At 51.6% G+C, this 15,030-nt stretch overlaps 5 protein-coding genes across 5 annotated transcripts; 3 read left to right on the top strand and 2 right to left on the bottom strand.

Annotated features, from left to right (window-relative positions):
- Nucleotides 1-1,338: 1,338 nt before the first annotated feature.
- On the bottom strand, nt 1,339-4,532 carry J7337_000136 (uncharacterized protein; the record flags this gene model as incomplete). Its single annotated transcript, XM_044817900.1, has 5 exons — nt 1,339-1,812; nt 1,888-2,091; nt 2,141-2,217; nt 2,265-2,368; nt 2,419-4,532. 5 exons carry the CDS (start codon nt 4,530-4,532, stop codon nt 1,339-1,341), a joined length of 2,973 nt encoding a protein of 990 aa, XP_044685602.1.
- A 767-nt stretch (nt 4,533-5,299) lies between these two features.
- On the top strand, nt 5,300-7,294 carry J7337_000135 (uncharacterized protein; the record flags this gene model as incomplete). Its single annotated transcript, XM_044817899.1, has 6 exons — nt 5,300-5,356; nt 5,415-5,481; nt 5,589-5,747; nt 5,801-5,884; nt 5,935-6,914; nt 6,968-7,294. 6 exons carry the CDS (start codon nt 5,300-5,302, stop codon nt 7,292-7,294), a joined length of 1,674 nt encoding a protein of 557 aa, XP_044685601.1.
- Nucleotides 7,295-7,969: 675 nt separating this feature from the next.
- Nucleotides 7,970-10,376, top strand: J7337_000134 (uncharacterized protein; the record flags this gene model as incomplete). Its single annotated transcript, XM_044817898.1, has 5 exons — nt 7,970-8,136; nt 8,331-9,617; nt 9,673-9,788; nt 9,843-10,040; nt 10,096-10,376. The coding sequence occupies 5 exons, from the start codon at nt 7,970-7,972 to the stop codon at nt 10,374-10,376; spliced, it is 2,049 nt and encodes a 682-aa protein (XP_044685600.1).
- A 671-nt stretch (nt 10,377-11,047) lies between these two features.
- Nucleotides 11,048-11,905, bottom strand: J7337_000133 (uncharacterized protein; the record flags this gene model as incomplete). Its single annotated transcript, XM_044817897.1, has 1 exon — nt 11,048-11,905. The coding sequence occupies one exon, from the start codon at nt 11,903-11,905 to the stop codon at nt 11,048-11,050; it is 858 nt and encodes a 285-aa protein (XP_044685599.1).
- Nucleotides 11,906-12,222: 317 nt separating this feature from the next.
- J7337_000132 (uncharacterized protein) lies at nt 12,223-14,741 on the top strand (the record flags this gene model as incomplete). The annotated part of the gene is made up of 2 exons (XM_044817896.1): nt 12,223-12,315; nt 12,591-14,741. 2 exons carry the CDS (start codon nt 12,223-12,225, stop codon nt 14,739-14,741), a joined length of 2,244 nt encoding a protein of 747 aa, XP_044685598.1.
- Between the last annotated feature and the right edge of the window lie 289 nt (nt 14,742-15,030).

Here is a 15,030-nt window from a genome sequence, read left to right as displayed (position 1 = left end):
GCTGATCATTTCGGATCCGAGAAAAGAAAAGAAAAATGGTGTGTCTTCCCCCGGATCTCCACTGTGGGCAATAGGTCCGAATACAGAGGCGATAAGCGCTGCAATGAGACCCAAGAGTTTGGGGGAGTCACATGTTTGGGGGTGTTTTGACAGGCGAGGGTTAGTGATACCGTTGCCCTCAGGGAGCAAGAAAACACTGAACCTTGATGTATGGTGTCGAAATAAACTTAGTAAATAGAGTACTAAATTTAGGCTAAATTTACCTAAGTATTTTTATCATTTAGGGTTAAGGTACTGAGTTTTCTTTCCTCCCCTAGCGTTGATCTTGTGATGGGATGAATTGGGAGATGCGAGAATGGCATTGTTGTGATTCTGGCTAAATTGAACCTGATGTTTTTCGTTATTCTTCAGCCTCCTCTTACATCCTGGTTGTTGTCTTGTGCTTTTGGAAGAGCTTGACGGTCATGTGCATTTAGTGGGCTGGTCCGAACCGCTGGGAGCCGAGTATCATCATATCACCAGCGTTTATCAGCAAAGCCATTGAGCTGTCAACGCAATCTTGGCTTTGCCAATTGTTCTTGAGCCTTCAATCCCAGTATCTCAAAACCCCCACATTCTTGTATCAACCAGCTTTCGTCACCTGGATAAATGTGAGCTGCTTCAGGGCGTCGACGGCTGGTTGGGTACCCTACACCTCAGAGGCGCGCTGCGATCGCGTCGCGTTTCTTGAGTGAGACATGAGCTGAGGCAACTAACTCCCTTCCGCATTCTTGTACCTGTATCCGAATTTCCGATCAGATACTCTGCTGCCAATGCCGATCTGTCTATGCACCTGGATCAAATTCCCCGTCGCGGGATGGCTTTGCAGTATCCGAAATCCTCCGCAGCTTCATTCTGTTGGTCGGCGCACTGTATCTAGCATGAGGCTTGGGAATGAATCGTGAGTTCTCGCAGATTACCAACCATGAAATACAGAACAAAACTTGGAATCATTATATTTCCAACAGAGAGCTTTTGGTAATCAACGATGATGTAGTCAATAGACCCAAGACAATTGCGCTTGGCGTGCCGTGCCGCATGTCGCTGGAACATGCCGACGCTTCCTCTACAAGCATGGTTCTGTTGAGCCTCATCACAAAAGCTGTATCTCATTGACTGCCACGTCATCTCAATCATAGATGTCAATTTCGTCATTTCAATCATAAATGCTATCCGTATTAGTCTCGTAGACGAGCCCTCATCGCTCGTTCTCATGCAATGTCATGCAATGCTTCAACGCCAAACTCCTCGTATGCTTCTCACAAAGCTCAATCAAAATCTCACCATCACGCTCACTCGCTATGCCCCAAACTCCTCAATCACACTCCTCCCCTCCACAAAATCATTATCAACACCCGTATACGGAATCTTCAACCCAAACCCCTCAGGCCCACCAACCTTCATCCCCTTATCCGTCTTCCACAGCGGATGCGCCGGCAGCGCAATAACATTAACGCGCAGTCCGTACCTCAAGTCCTGAGATCCAATGCCCTCACCGTCTTGGCCCAGAATGGAGATTAGGTCGGGGACGGTGCACACGACCTGCTGTGAAGCTTCTGAGCCGTCGGCGTCGCAGAGGGCTGCGTAGAGGTACTCGTTCTGGAAGGGGATCACCATGTGGCGGTCGCTGGGGACGTCTTGGTTATGGGATTCGCGCTCGTCTTCGCCCAGGGGCGCGATGACGACGGAGCCCATTGTGTAGCCGCCGCCGATGTAGCGACGGACATCGATGATCTTGCCGGTGAAGAGGAGCTTTCCAGCGCAGACGTCAAACTAACCAGTTAGCGGGGAATCAATTCAACGGAGGCGCTCAATTGATGAGATACTCAGAACAAAAGGAAAACTTACAATTGCGTCAACGTAGCTGGTCTTTTTGCGACGAGCGTTGTGCACCGCACGGCCGAGATACCACGCTTGAGATACAGTGTTGGGAACGCCGTGGGACTTGATCACGGAGCCGGGGAGGGGATTGGCGCAGACTGCGCAGCCGAGACCGAGCTCAATTACTGTTGTTCGAAGGAGACTCTCCAGACGGATGGGATTATCGGTGCTCTGTTGTTGTTAGTTGATTGTGAAGAGATTCATGGGTGGTGATGCTTACCATGACGACACTGGTGTTTCCACGGGCGTCCGAGAGGACGCAGGGTGTGAGAGAGTGGCCGTATACACTGAACGTAGCTATAAAAGTTAGATTGAGTCAATTGTATGAGTGTTGGGAAACGTACCGTGATACATGGTTGGATAAGCTCGACCCATGGCATCGCCATCAACGACAGGGACGTCGAAGTGAACAGCCGGCGGGAAAGCACTCATACCATTTCCACCACCACTGTCTTTGTTAGTCCTCATCTCTCAGACACAGGATTTAGCTTGACTTACATCTCATCAATGTACATGCCATCAAAGGTCTTGTTCCCAACAACCTTGTTCACAGCATTGATACCAGTAACAATCTCATTCCCCCCCGCGATCCGCTCATTAATCACACTCGGACTGCCATACCACGATCCAAAGCAGATCATCGCATCGTCCTTCAGCGCCTTCGGTGAAATGACCCTCAATCTCCCCTTGGGATTATTCCGCAGCGCATCTAGACCCTTGAGGTACTCATGATGTGTCGGGCCTCCACCACCTGTGCCGAGAACTCCACATCCTGTCGCGATCATCTCAAGATCAACTTCAGAAAGATACCACGTTCCATTTTGGACATCAGGACGGTAGGCATCGAGATCAACGTGCAGAGAGGGCTTGTACGTCGGTGTAAGCGCATCAGGAACGCTGACCTTCTCACCCTCATCGTCCTCTGTTTCATGCACGCTTATCACAGGCGGAGAAGGCGGCGGCGTGAGTTCCTCAGGGATGGCAAGATGTCCCACCGCACGAACCTGCAGTCTCATCGCGCCATTAGACATGTACTGCAGCGGCGTCTTGGTGATCTCGACAATCTTGACGTCGTTTGCCGCTGCGCCCTTGGAGATGGCCATGTCGATCGCTTTGGCGCACGCAGCGTCAACAATGGTCTTTTCGGAGCGTCCCTCGGGGATTTCAACGACGTCGATCTCGCCGGATACTTTGGCGATTGCAGCGCCGACGGCGTTGGCGGCGCCTTGGTGGATGGGTACTATGCACTTGTCCACGCCGGCGAGGTCTTCGGTTACGAGCACTGCACCGCCGCCGACGAGGAGGACATGGACGGGGGCGGAGGATACTTTCATTTGTTCGACGACGCTCTCGAGCATTTTCTTGAGCTCTTTGCGACCGCTTTCGATGATGGGCGCGGGGACGTCTTTGACGAGTTCAGGATCACCGAGTTTGGCTTTACCTAGCGCGACGACGATATCACTCGCCGTTAACGTCTTGCCGCCAAAGACTTTCGCTTCTTGCTGGAGTAAATGCCCAACTGATCCTGGACCGACAGTGACGCTTTGCGTGGTAGGGTCAACCTGCACTTTGCTTCCGCCACCAAGACCAATTGACACAACCTCCGGCATCGAGAACGCAGTGCGCACGCCGCCGACCTCAACGAAACCAGGTGCCTGTCGTGGAAAACCCGATGGAAGAAGTGCGCACACATCAGTCGTCGTCCCACCGATATCCACGACCAAAACCTGCGGCTCCTCATCATCCGCGACACTCTCACGCTTGTGATCCAGGCCAGCCAGGTACGCAGCGCCAGTCATACTATTCGTAGGACCGCTTGCAAACGTCTTGATGGGGAACTCGGCTGCTGTATCGGCATCGATAAGCGTGCCGTCGTTTTGCGATAGAAAGAGCGGACATGTGAGTTGTAGCCTGTGCATGGCGCGCTTGAACCCTTTCTTCACGCGGTGTCCTGTTCGGAGGATTGAGGCGTTGAGAATGGTGGCATTTTCTCGTTCTAGGAAGCCTGTTGGGCCGATGTCGTGGGAGCACACGACCTGGAGAGATGGTGCTTCTTGGAGAAGAATCCGTCTGCATTCTTCCTCGTGTTTGCCGTCGTGGTCAAGTGGTGAGAAGACACCGACCAGAGCGACGACGTTGATACCCTTTGCGACGACATCACGCGCCGTCCGTCTAATCTGCTCATGGTTCAATGGCTCAATTTCTCTGCCGTCAATCTCAAGCCCTCCATCGAGGTAATAAACCCCTCCGTCGAGAATACTCCTCAATCCAACGGGGAAATCCGAAAACGGTGGTAATTGTCTAGTAAACGGCCCGCACAGCCTCACAACGGCGACACGATCTAACCGCCGCGCATCAGCCTCCACAAGCGCGTTGATAAAGTGCGTTGTGCCGATGGTGACGCTGAGAACACCGCTCTGGTCAACGGCAGAGTCGCGCAGGACAGCTCTTATGGCGGCTTCAATACCGCTGGTGATGTCTCGCGTGGTAGAGGCCTTGTGGGAGGCGAGGACGCCACGGCCAGGGGTTGATGTGGCAGCAGCTCGGATGTCGAGAATGGCCGCGTCCGTGTTGGTACCGCCGACGTCAACTCCGATTCGGTACAGGGACATGTTGGCGGTAGAGAAGTGTGCTGTTGGTTGGGAGGATGATACCCTGGAGGTGCCTGAAAGCATAATATTACGGTGGGGGCGGTAGAGCGGGAGAGGGGAGAAGAGGTATCACCGGATCTTTATAAGTCAGAGGTCATATCATCCATAGTGCGTAGTTTATTGTTGCATTTGTTTTTTCTAGAGTCATTAGTGAGTAAGAAAAATAACTCCTCTCCAATGTTTTCCTCGCTGAGACTGGATCATGCGAGAGGGGGGCGGGCGGCGAGGAAATCGGATGGAGCAAGTTGGCCGACGCCAGAAGAGAAAAGAGGAGACATAGAACAGAAAACTTGCCCGAACTGCAGCGGAACGTCTTCTCCTTCCAGCATCCAATCGTATCTGCCCTGAACTGCCGATCTGCTTATCATTGGACAATCAATGTCGTGCAGATTGTCTCTTGGCCGACGCCTCAATCCGGGGCACGTATCTCTCTTTCTCTGCTCCGAATTCCAGTTTGTCTGTCTGTCTGTCTGTGGCTCATTCAATCACAAGATAAGGCTGATGATTAAACTTTTGTACGGATACCAGATCACGCCAACGAACTGCTGCCCCCCCCCCGGACCCGGACCCGGACCCTTATAGTTTCTGTCCTCCCTCCCCTAAAATTCTCTCCCGCAGTGACAGCAGCAGCAGCAGCAGCCCCCTCAAGCTACTGCACACACTATCGATCCGGAGGCTTCGGGAAATATTAATCTTGAAGCTATTCGCATCTTGCGTCTGTCTCAACAATGGCCATTGCGAATCTCGTCAAGCGCATTGAACTACCGCGTGGCTCGCGCTTCATCGTACGCAAAAAAAACCTCCCTAACGCGTCACACAGCCCCCTAATTTTCTACTGCGCAGAATGAAGATGTCAGACCTGTTGGGACCGAGCGACGAACATGGACGTTTCTAACGTTCCACAACTTCTGTACGTCAAAGCTACTTTCCATCTGTTATTGGTGATTATTGTTTTTTGGCGAGATGGGATTCAATCACACTGCATAAGCGCATCTAACCAACGGGCACATCTTACAGGGCTGTTGATCAACTGCAACATTGCGACGTATCTGACGGGCAGCGCGCTGATTCCCCTTGGCTTGACGTGGTGGCAGGCCATCATCGCCATCATCCTCGGAAACATCCTCGCGACTGCGGCATTGATTCTTGCTTCGCTTGCTGGAGCTTATTACCATGGTACGTTATCCACTCCCCATTCCTTCGAGGGTCAATTGGCTCACGCATTGCAGTGGGCTTCCCTGTCTTTAGTCGAGCGGTATGGGGAATCTGGGGATCGCAGTTCGTCATCTGGAACCGCATCTTTCTCTCCCTCGGTACGTCACCCCTCTCTCCATTGATGTCTGGGCTGTACTAATGGACAAAGTCTGGTATGGCTTCCAGTCTTGGGTCGGCGGACAGTGCACGTATCTCATGCTTCTATCATGGGATCCCAACCTCGAGAAACACATCCCCAACACGATCCCCGCGTCGACCGGCATGACGTCCGCGCAGTTCGTCTCCTACTTCATCTTCTGCATCGTCACGCTCCCGTTCCTCTGGATCAAGCCGCACCGAATACAAAAGTTCTTCTACTTTGCCAGCTCCGTCACCCTCGTCTTCTTCCTGGTCCTTCTGATCTGGGCGCTGGCGACCATGGGATCGGATGGCTTTGGAGATACCCTTTCTGATAGCACGCCTCTTCCCGTCACTGGTGGTCCGCAGAGTGTTACGTGGCTTACCATCTCGGGAATCATGTCGACGATTGGTGGTATTGCGGCGGGTATTCTTAACCAGAACGATTATGCGCGTCTGTCGAAGAAGCCGGGTGATGCTATCTGGGGACAGACGGTTGCGTTTCCGCTTTACAGTATTGGAGCGTCTGTCATCGGCATCCTCGTCACTGCCGCGACGCAGAAGCGCATGGGCGAGGCTATCTGGAATCCTCCCACTCTTCTCGCCGCTCTTCTAGCCAAGGATCCAACCGCAGGCACCCGCGCCGCTATCTTCTTCGCCGGTCTCGCCCTGTCCATCTCCCAGCTCGGCAGCAATCTTCCCGGCAACGCCCTCGCCGGTGGTATCGATCTCGCATCCGTGTTTCCCAAGTACATCAACATTCGACGCGGTGCCTATCTCATGGCGCTTCTCAGCCCCATCGTCAACCCGTGGCGTCTCGTCAACACAGCTACCACATTCCTTACTGTTCTCTCGGGCTACAGTGTCTTCCTGGCGCCCATGACTGGCCTCATGGTGGCTCACTATAACCTGGTGGCGAAGGCCAAGGTCAATGTTGACGATCTTTTTGTGGGTAACAGGGATAGCATTTACTGGTACAACTTTGGTGTCAATTGGCGTGCTTTTGTCGCGGTAAGTTCCACATCGTTTTATTGCACGGAAACTCAACTGACTCGTTTGTTTAGTGGATTGTCGGTGTCGCGCCTACAATGCCTGGCTTCATCGCTGCTGTCAACCCCAATGCTAAGGTCTCAGATGGCGCAAAGAACCTCTACCAGCTCAACTACCTCTTTGGGTTCATCGTCAGCGCTGCTGTTTACTACGCACTTCACATGGTCGTCCCTGATAAGAAGTTCGACGCCTTCATCAAGGATGGTATTACTGCCAAGGAGGTCCAAGCTGTTTATGATGAGCGCTGGGACATGACTTACTCCGAGAGTGAGTCTGGAACAACCGAAGAGCACTCCTATCAGCAAAACAAGAGCCCCAACTCCCTGACCACGTCTGTTTGATCACGAGATTCACGTTGGCCATGTTTCTTTTCAAGATTGCAAGCCTGTTATCTGCTACTCTATCCGTATCTATACTGAGACCATTTTTAATTATCATTTTTCCATATCAGACATAGCGGGGATTCCTGGTTAAAAATTCATCACTTTATCTTGTGATTTTCGCAACGTTACCTCGGTAGACCCTGAGATCATCCACTTGTTTTAATTATCGCATCTTGAAATCGCGACATGACAGGCTAAAACGCGAATAATGCTCTGAAGACTACGGCACTTGAACACGCTTGACACTCTTTCTCTTTAGCTCCCGTGCCCTCTGTAATTTCACACTAATCTCATTTTCCGAGGACACTAGTACGCAAGTAGAAACGCCCCCTAAAAAAGAGCTCAACTCGGCCAACTCCGGTGATTTTAGTGTCAAAGCCTTCCATGTCGGCCAACTTATCTTTCCCGGCCCCTCCCTCCTCCCCCCCATCACGCGATTTTCGCCGACATCTCCTTCGCCTCTTTTCCTCCCTCCTTCGTTCCCGCAGCCTGGCTCGTTTGTTCATTCACACACTCTCCCTCGAATCGAAACACGCGCGCCCCGTGGAGCGTATTGCCGTTAACGGGTACCTGGCCCGCCTCCTCCGGAAAAGTAAAGTATCAGATCAGTCAGATCAGATCCAATCCAATCCAATGGATCACTCGCAGGCTGAGGCTAGCGATGATCGGGAGCGGGCAACCTCTTCCTCGTCTACTGCTACGCCCCGCAAGTTCAGCATTCGCAGTAACTTTGGTAAAGCCCGCCAGCCACGGAGCCGCAAAAACAGACCCTGCGACGCCTGCCGACGTCGCAAAACTGCGTGTGTCATCACCTCTGAACCCCCTTGTGAGGCGCCCCCCCCCAGATTCCCACCCACTCACTACCAGTCCAGTGGTTCACTGTTACTGTTACTGTCACTCACTGTCACTCCACTTGACACTTCCCGCTAGTCATTCGTCAATTGCTTATACTGACCGTTGCATCGATCTATAATACAGGCCTCTTCTGTAAAAGTAGAGGCTTGGTGTGCCAGTCCCTCTCCGACACTGACCCTCTAGCCCACCGGCCTATATCCGGCCCTGGCCCTGGACCTGGACCAGAGTCCTCCAGAAGCCACGATGCACTAAGCCCGGCGTCTGCATCTGCATCTGCTTCTGTCTCTGCATCTGGCACATCGGCCATCTCACCCTCGGCGCCATCTGAAGCTACTCGGCACAGATCCGAGTCCGCAGCCGTTGTCCACAACGGCCTCGTGCGCCATCCCTTGCCAGTTCCTGGAGAAGGTTCCCTGGATCGAAGCATCAGCCTAGATCCACCGCGCCTCGAGCCCAATCAAGAAGTCGCCTACGCTCTTGAAGATGTCCCAGGCCGTACGGCGCACGCCATGGCGTTAGGCTCGGAGCAGGACCCTTACTTCCTCGACGCCTTCAGATCCGTGCTCCTCAGCGAGCGCGAGGGCATTGACGCCAACTTTGTGCAGGTCTACCATGGCGGGCCTGATGTGGATGATTACCCGATGCACTTCCTGCTGCTGCTGGATGAGTTCCCCGAACACAGGAATGAGGCTAGGCAGATGGCGTCCGATGCGATAGAGCGCATCGTCTGGCCCCACGGCCCGGCCCTCGTCCGCCTCTATTTCCGGCACGTCCACGTAGGATTGCCCGTCATCCACAAGACTCGCTTCCTTCGGCAATACGCGACCGCCAAGCTAGACATACCCACGTCGCTACGGGGCGCCGTTTACGCCTTGGCGTGTGTGTTCTGGAAGCAAGATGCAACCCTCGCGAGAATCCCTTGTCCGTTCGAGCAGCATGAACTGACCAATCACGCCCAAGAAGCGTTGAGGCGTGAACTCGAAGCTCCTAACCTCTCGAGACTAATGTCAGCCCTGCTGCTGATGCACATGGTACCCCCAGACATTGATAGTGTTGAGACACCGTATATCTGGGTGATGGCCTGTCAAGCCACAGCGATAGCGCAGATGCTCGGTCTGCACCAAGACCCTGACAAGTGGAACATTGCACCGTGGGAGAAGAGGTTACGCAAGAAGCTCTGGTGGGCGGTGTTTTACACGGATTGCTGGGCAGCTGTAAGCCACGGTAACCCCCCGCATATAAGCTACGAGTCCTTCACGACTCCACCCCCGGACATGGATGATCTGCGGTCTGGCGAGGATGTCCCTGACGACCTTCGGTATATGATCGATATTGAGGATGCCACGTTCCGCGTGTCCGACGGTGCACGCTTCCTTGAAATGATCACTGTGTCTCGCGAGATGCGCGCCATCCTTGAATGCAGCTTGTAAGTTGACCCAACCATCGGCATAGTAAATGTGACAGCGACTTACATGATGCAGCGGTGTACGGTCAACTCAGCAGACGCGTACGCAACTGATTCCCATCCGAGACACCCTCAAGGAATGGCCCAGTCTCATCCCGAGCTGTCTCGCCATGAGACCATACGCCCACAACGGTATGTAATGTAACAAGCATCTTTAGAATTCGCCGACGTCTAAACATGAACTAGGACCTCTTCACATATCCTTCTTCGCTACGCAGGTGCTACTCTTCCGGGGTCTCATGTTCCCAGCCACAAGAGCCGCAAAGGTCACCCCGGGCTCTAATCTTCAGCGGTGGCTCTCCACCGCGCTAGCAGAGTTCGAGCTCTTCACGACATTCATGGCGTACATCACCGAGGAGGAACTAACGAGCTTCTGGGGAAGATGTAAGTTTGCCGATCAAAGAATGTCACTCTGAAACATGTAACTAATGCAATACAGTTGCCCGAACGCAGCTTATCCTGTGCGGAAACTTTCTCATCTATCTCTTCTTGCTGGCGAGTGATCCGCGAGATATCGAGGTTGCTTATCGGTTGTTGGAGAAGTTTCATCAGTCGCTGCAGAAACTCGGTGCTACGGATGATATAGCGGCCAGGGTATTCTTGCGGCCTGTTATTCTGAGGATTGATTCGTTCTTTATGCAGGCTACAGAGCTGATCAAGCATGGAAGAACGGTTGTTCTTGAACCACCTATCACGACAGTCCCAAGGGGTGAATCTTAAAAAGTTGGAGAGTACGGAGTATAATTGGATACTTGGAGTGCAGTCTTTTCTATCATAATGAGTAATGACCAACTGAATCATACATACATAAATTGCTCTTCTTACCGATGTTGCATCACAGTGATTTCGACTAGGATACACGACAATCTAATTACCTGCCAGTCTGTCACACCGTCAAAAGTGGCTTTCAATAAAGCTCGGCGAAGTTTTCTTGATTTTGTCAAACTATCGAAATTTCATGCAAGCCCATGGCTTCGCATCTGCACCATCGGCCAACACTTCAAGTGCATCATGCACAACAGAATTTGGTGGCTGAATATCCGATCGGCGAGTCGGGGGTGAATGGTTAGTCTCGGCACTACTCCACCTTTAACGTTCGCCGATGGTATCGACTAGGATCCTGTGATATGTTTTTCTCGAGGTGATGATCTAGTTAAGTTCCCCGAATTACCTATCTTACATCAGATTGTTGCTTTGCATGCAAAACTTACCTTGGGAAAAGTGTCATTGGCGAAGGAAATACCGACATTTCGTGGTGCGGGGTTGGGGAGCGTCTTGGTGATAGCCTCGGCTTACTGAGCGGGAGTTGAACTGATACGACATGATCCTTGTATTCAAGAGTGAGACTCGTCTGATTATACGATGCCTGGTGTAGGGAATGATACGCGTAATCAAGCTTTCAACCACTTCAGCACTTCAGCGGTGAACTGCTCGAAACCATCTACAAACGATACATGGCCGGCATTCTTGATAATCACCAAGCCAATCTTGTTGGTCTTACCCGCTGCCTCAAACCCCTCTTGGATCTTATCTCTCATCTCCTTCATAGTCTCCGGTAGATTCGCATCCTTCTCGCCAACGATACAAACCGCATCATCAACACTCGAACCAATCTTAGCAAACCTCGGTCGAAGATCAAAAGTCTCGCTTCTCAGCGCGTTGCAACATGCTTCGAAACCATCGATCGTAGTTCCAGACATGACAGTTCGCATACGCTGTGTTTCCTGGGGGTTGTTCTCGAGCCACTCTTTGCCAAACCATCGCTCTAGAGTGCTTTGGATCGTTGCGTCGAGATTACCTGCTTCTCGTGCTGCTGCGACTCGAGGACCAAAGGCATCTTCTGTGCCGGCGTTGATGGGCGATGAGGAGATGGTGTCGCAGATGGCGAGCTTGCTTACGACGTTGGGATATTTGGTGGTGAAGTATACACCTGCTGATGCACCCATTGACACTCCGATCCATGAGTAGACCTTGTTGATATCCAGCTTCTTGAGAAGATGATGGACGTCTTCAGCCATAGAGTCAAACGTAGGGCTTAGGTCTTTTGGTACGGATGATCCGCCGTGACCGGGTTGATCATAGCGTAGAGTGCGATAACCATTGCTGTTGAGGACCTTGACGACGTGATCCCATACTGAAAGAGGTGCAGTAAGGGAGTTTGACAGGATGATGAGGGGTCCTTCTTTTGGTGAGGAGTCCAAAGCGTAAGCCAACGTTCTGGAATCCGGGAGTGTCAGAGAACTAGCCATCCTGAGGTTATTCCTCGTGATAAGACGACTTTCATGGTAGGTAAACGACGGATTGATAAAACGATGAAACATGCCAAATGCCAACGTTGTACTGATAGAGAGGTCGTCATGTTGGTCCAACCTCAAGGCGTAGGGTAACCAGCGGTCTTTAGTTTCTCCATCCCCAAACCTTCAGCTCAACATTCCATTAGCGTCTTATTCCCACGCCATCTACGTATCCCCCCGGAAGCATGCATCCGTCCCGCGGAAAAAGGAACCCCAGATCCGGGAAGCATCGATTCGATGAGTCCATTTCCCTTCCCCGTTCCTATTAAACCATGTCTGAATCTGCGCATGCGAAGCGTCGTCTGCGGCGCATCCCTGACGAATCCCGTAAACGCAATGCTCAGAGCTGTGATCGTTGTCGAAAGGTGAGTAAAGTGGTGGAGGATTGGGGGTTGAGTGGTGTTGACTTGGTGTAGAGGAGGTGTAAATGTGTACCTGATCCTTCGGGCGCAGGCTGTGTGAATTGCCTTGAACATAACGTCACTTGCTCATATACGGCGCCGCGAAAGACGCGCTTCTACGGGAGTGTGGATGATTTGAGCGATAGGTCTGTCTCACTTCTGCATATCTTGTGTAACGTCGTTGACAAATTAGGTATCGATGTCTCGAAGCTATTGTTAGAGGCGCTTTTCCGAACGAGACTCTCGATCATGTTAGTGATCTTGCACAATTGGGTCAGAAGATGGGGTATAAGATGCCTGACATCTCTGATCCCAACAGAACACACATGAGAGTTGAGGATCTGGTGCAGAATCCTTCAAGTAAAGAACGGACTCCGAGTACGGGGCCGGATGTCATCACGGCGGATTCGAAGGGTGATACTTCGCCGAGGAGTTCAAAGTCGCATAGTGAGGAGCCGCAATCGTCGCTTGTGAAGGATAACTCTGGGCATGAGCACTATATCGGACCTTCAGGGACTCTCAACTTCTGGAACCAACTTCGGAATCTTGTTGACTCTAATAACAGTCCTTACCCGTCTCCTGGCAGTGAAGGAGTCACTAAATTTACGCAGGATAACACAAGTCGGCTTTTAGAAGCCGATGGCCAAGACGAAGATGACCAACCGCCGCGGACTGCAGCAACACCTCAAGATGGACCATCCCCTGGAGCAATCACCTCAGCTATCGCACGAGACTTTACACGTCTCCCAACAGCAGATATGGATGAAATCCTCAGCCAATTTCCTTCAAACGAAGTCCTTGATCTCCTTATACAGTCATACTTCAAGAACGTTCACGATGACTTTCCTCTCTTTCATAGAGCGACCTTTGAGGAAGAGTACGAAAGCTACATCGTCGAAGCTCGCAGCAATACTCGGCTTCCATCAAGACCACTTAGATTACCGGACTGGGGATGGATAGGCTGTCTTCATATGATTGTGGTATTTGGCTCTATCGCTGATAGGTCGATACCCAACGTTGATCATTCTGCTCTTCGAAGGCGATCTATCGCAGTTGCTAGAGGTCTACTTCCTCAGTTCATCTCGAAGTGTTCACTTACGAATGTTCGAGTTTTACTCCTTCTTTCATTGTTTTTGCACAACAATAATGAAAGAAATGCTGCGTGGAACATTGCCGGAACAGCCACTCGGATCTCTTTCGCGCTTGGTCTCCATGGCTCAGACATGAGTGCCTCATTCAGACCTTTGGAACGAGAAGTTCGGAAATGGGTCTTTTGCACACTCTACTCTTTCGAGCAGTTCCTCGCTTCAAGTCTCGGTCGACCCAGTGGCCTTCAAGAACTCGACGTCGAAGTCGTTCCACCACGAGAAGGCTTTGTTGAAGGAGGTATAGGGACTGATGCCAGACTCGTATCGTGGTCTGTCAAACTTCAAGCCATTCTTGCGCGGACAAGACTCTTGCATGTTGGTATAAGTCAAAGTTCAGGGCCGACGCTTGATGAGATCCTGACTGCGTTAAATGGTTGGAAGAGAGACATTGGAAAAGCACCTGGTCTCGATGTTGCGTGGATCAAAATGGAGGGACCGGCTCTGGAGTCTATCGATCATGAAGGGGCTGTTGATATGGAGGAACTAAAGGTATCGTTGGCATGGAAAACACGAGCTCAACTTCGCGCCGTGTTGCTTCTGCATATTCACTTTCATTACATCGCCATCGTGGCTACACGGCCACTTCTGCTTCGCGACGTTGCAGCAGCACGGAAAGAAGACGCACCAAAAAATCCGGTTCCTGCACATGCAGCCTTATGCGTCAAGCATGCGTGTCAACTGAGTTACCTGATGATACTCCTTGACCACTTTGATGTCATCAACGGTCTTTCTGGCCTTGATATCTTTTACGCTTACTGCTCTGCCATGATCCTCATCCTAAGGTTATTACGATTACGCCCTGGCGAAGGCGCAGAGAGTATCGGACCAGATGAAGTAATGCTCCAGAGCAAAGTCCGCCACCTCGTCGCAACCTTACGAAACGTCATCAACCACACGGATAAGTGCGGCTCAATGAAGCGACTAGCTCAAGTGGTTGATACATTCTCAGAGTGCGCCAACAATCCGACTGATCCTCCGGGTATAGCGAACCTACCCCCGCAAGGGATCAACATGAACAATCTGCCGTACCCAACTGGTTGGTCAGCTGAACAAGTGCAGGGTCAAGGGGTTACATTGGGATCGATGGAGGGATTGTTGGACTTTTTGCCGTTTCCGGGGTATGGGATGGCTGAGGGATCTTTGGCGCAGTATGTGCCGGGGAGTGAGATGGAGATGACGGGATGGCATGATATGGAGTTTTTGATGGAGGGATATGGGGATCAGAGTAGGACGAATTACTAGACGATGATATGTACTTGCGGTAGATGTAATGATTGATCCAAGGGGTCTGATTTAGCTAAAGTAGAAGATGTTGAACCTGTTGATGATCGGCGTGGTCACCCCCAAAGCCGACATCGACAACTCGTGAGTTGACGTTTGCGTTGCCAAGCAGAGCCTTTGATACATCGGCTTCGAATTCTGCTAATGTCAGCAACAAGGTCTGCTGAGAATGTTCTATGGATACCTCTGTAGGTGCAAGTATCTACTTCCTGCATAATTTGCTAAGCATGATGAGAGAGATTCAGGTGTC

Source organism: Fusarium musae, chromosome 1 (genome assembly GCF_019915245.1).
Source record: "Fusarium musae strain F31 chromosome 1, whole genome shotgun sequence".
Taxonomy (NCBI): Eukaryota; Fungi; Ascomycota; class Sordariomycetes; order Hypocreales; family Nectriaceae; genus Fusarium; species Fusarium musae.
Note: the sequence above shows the minus strand (reverse complement) of the source record. Positions and strands in the feature narration are given on the sequence as shown.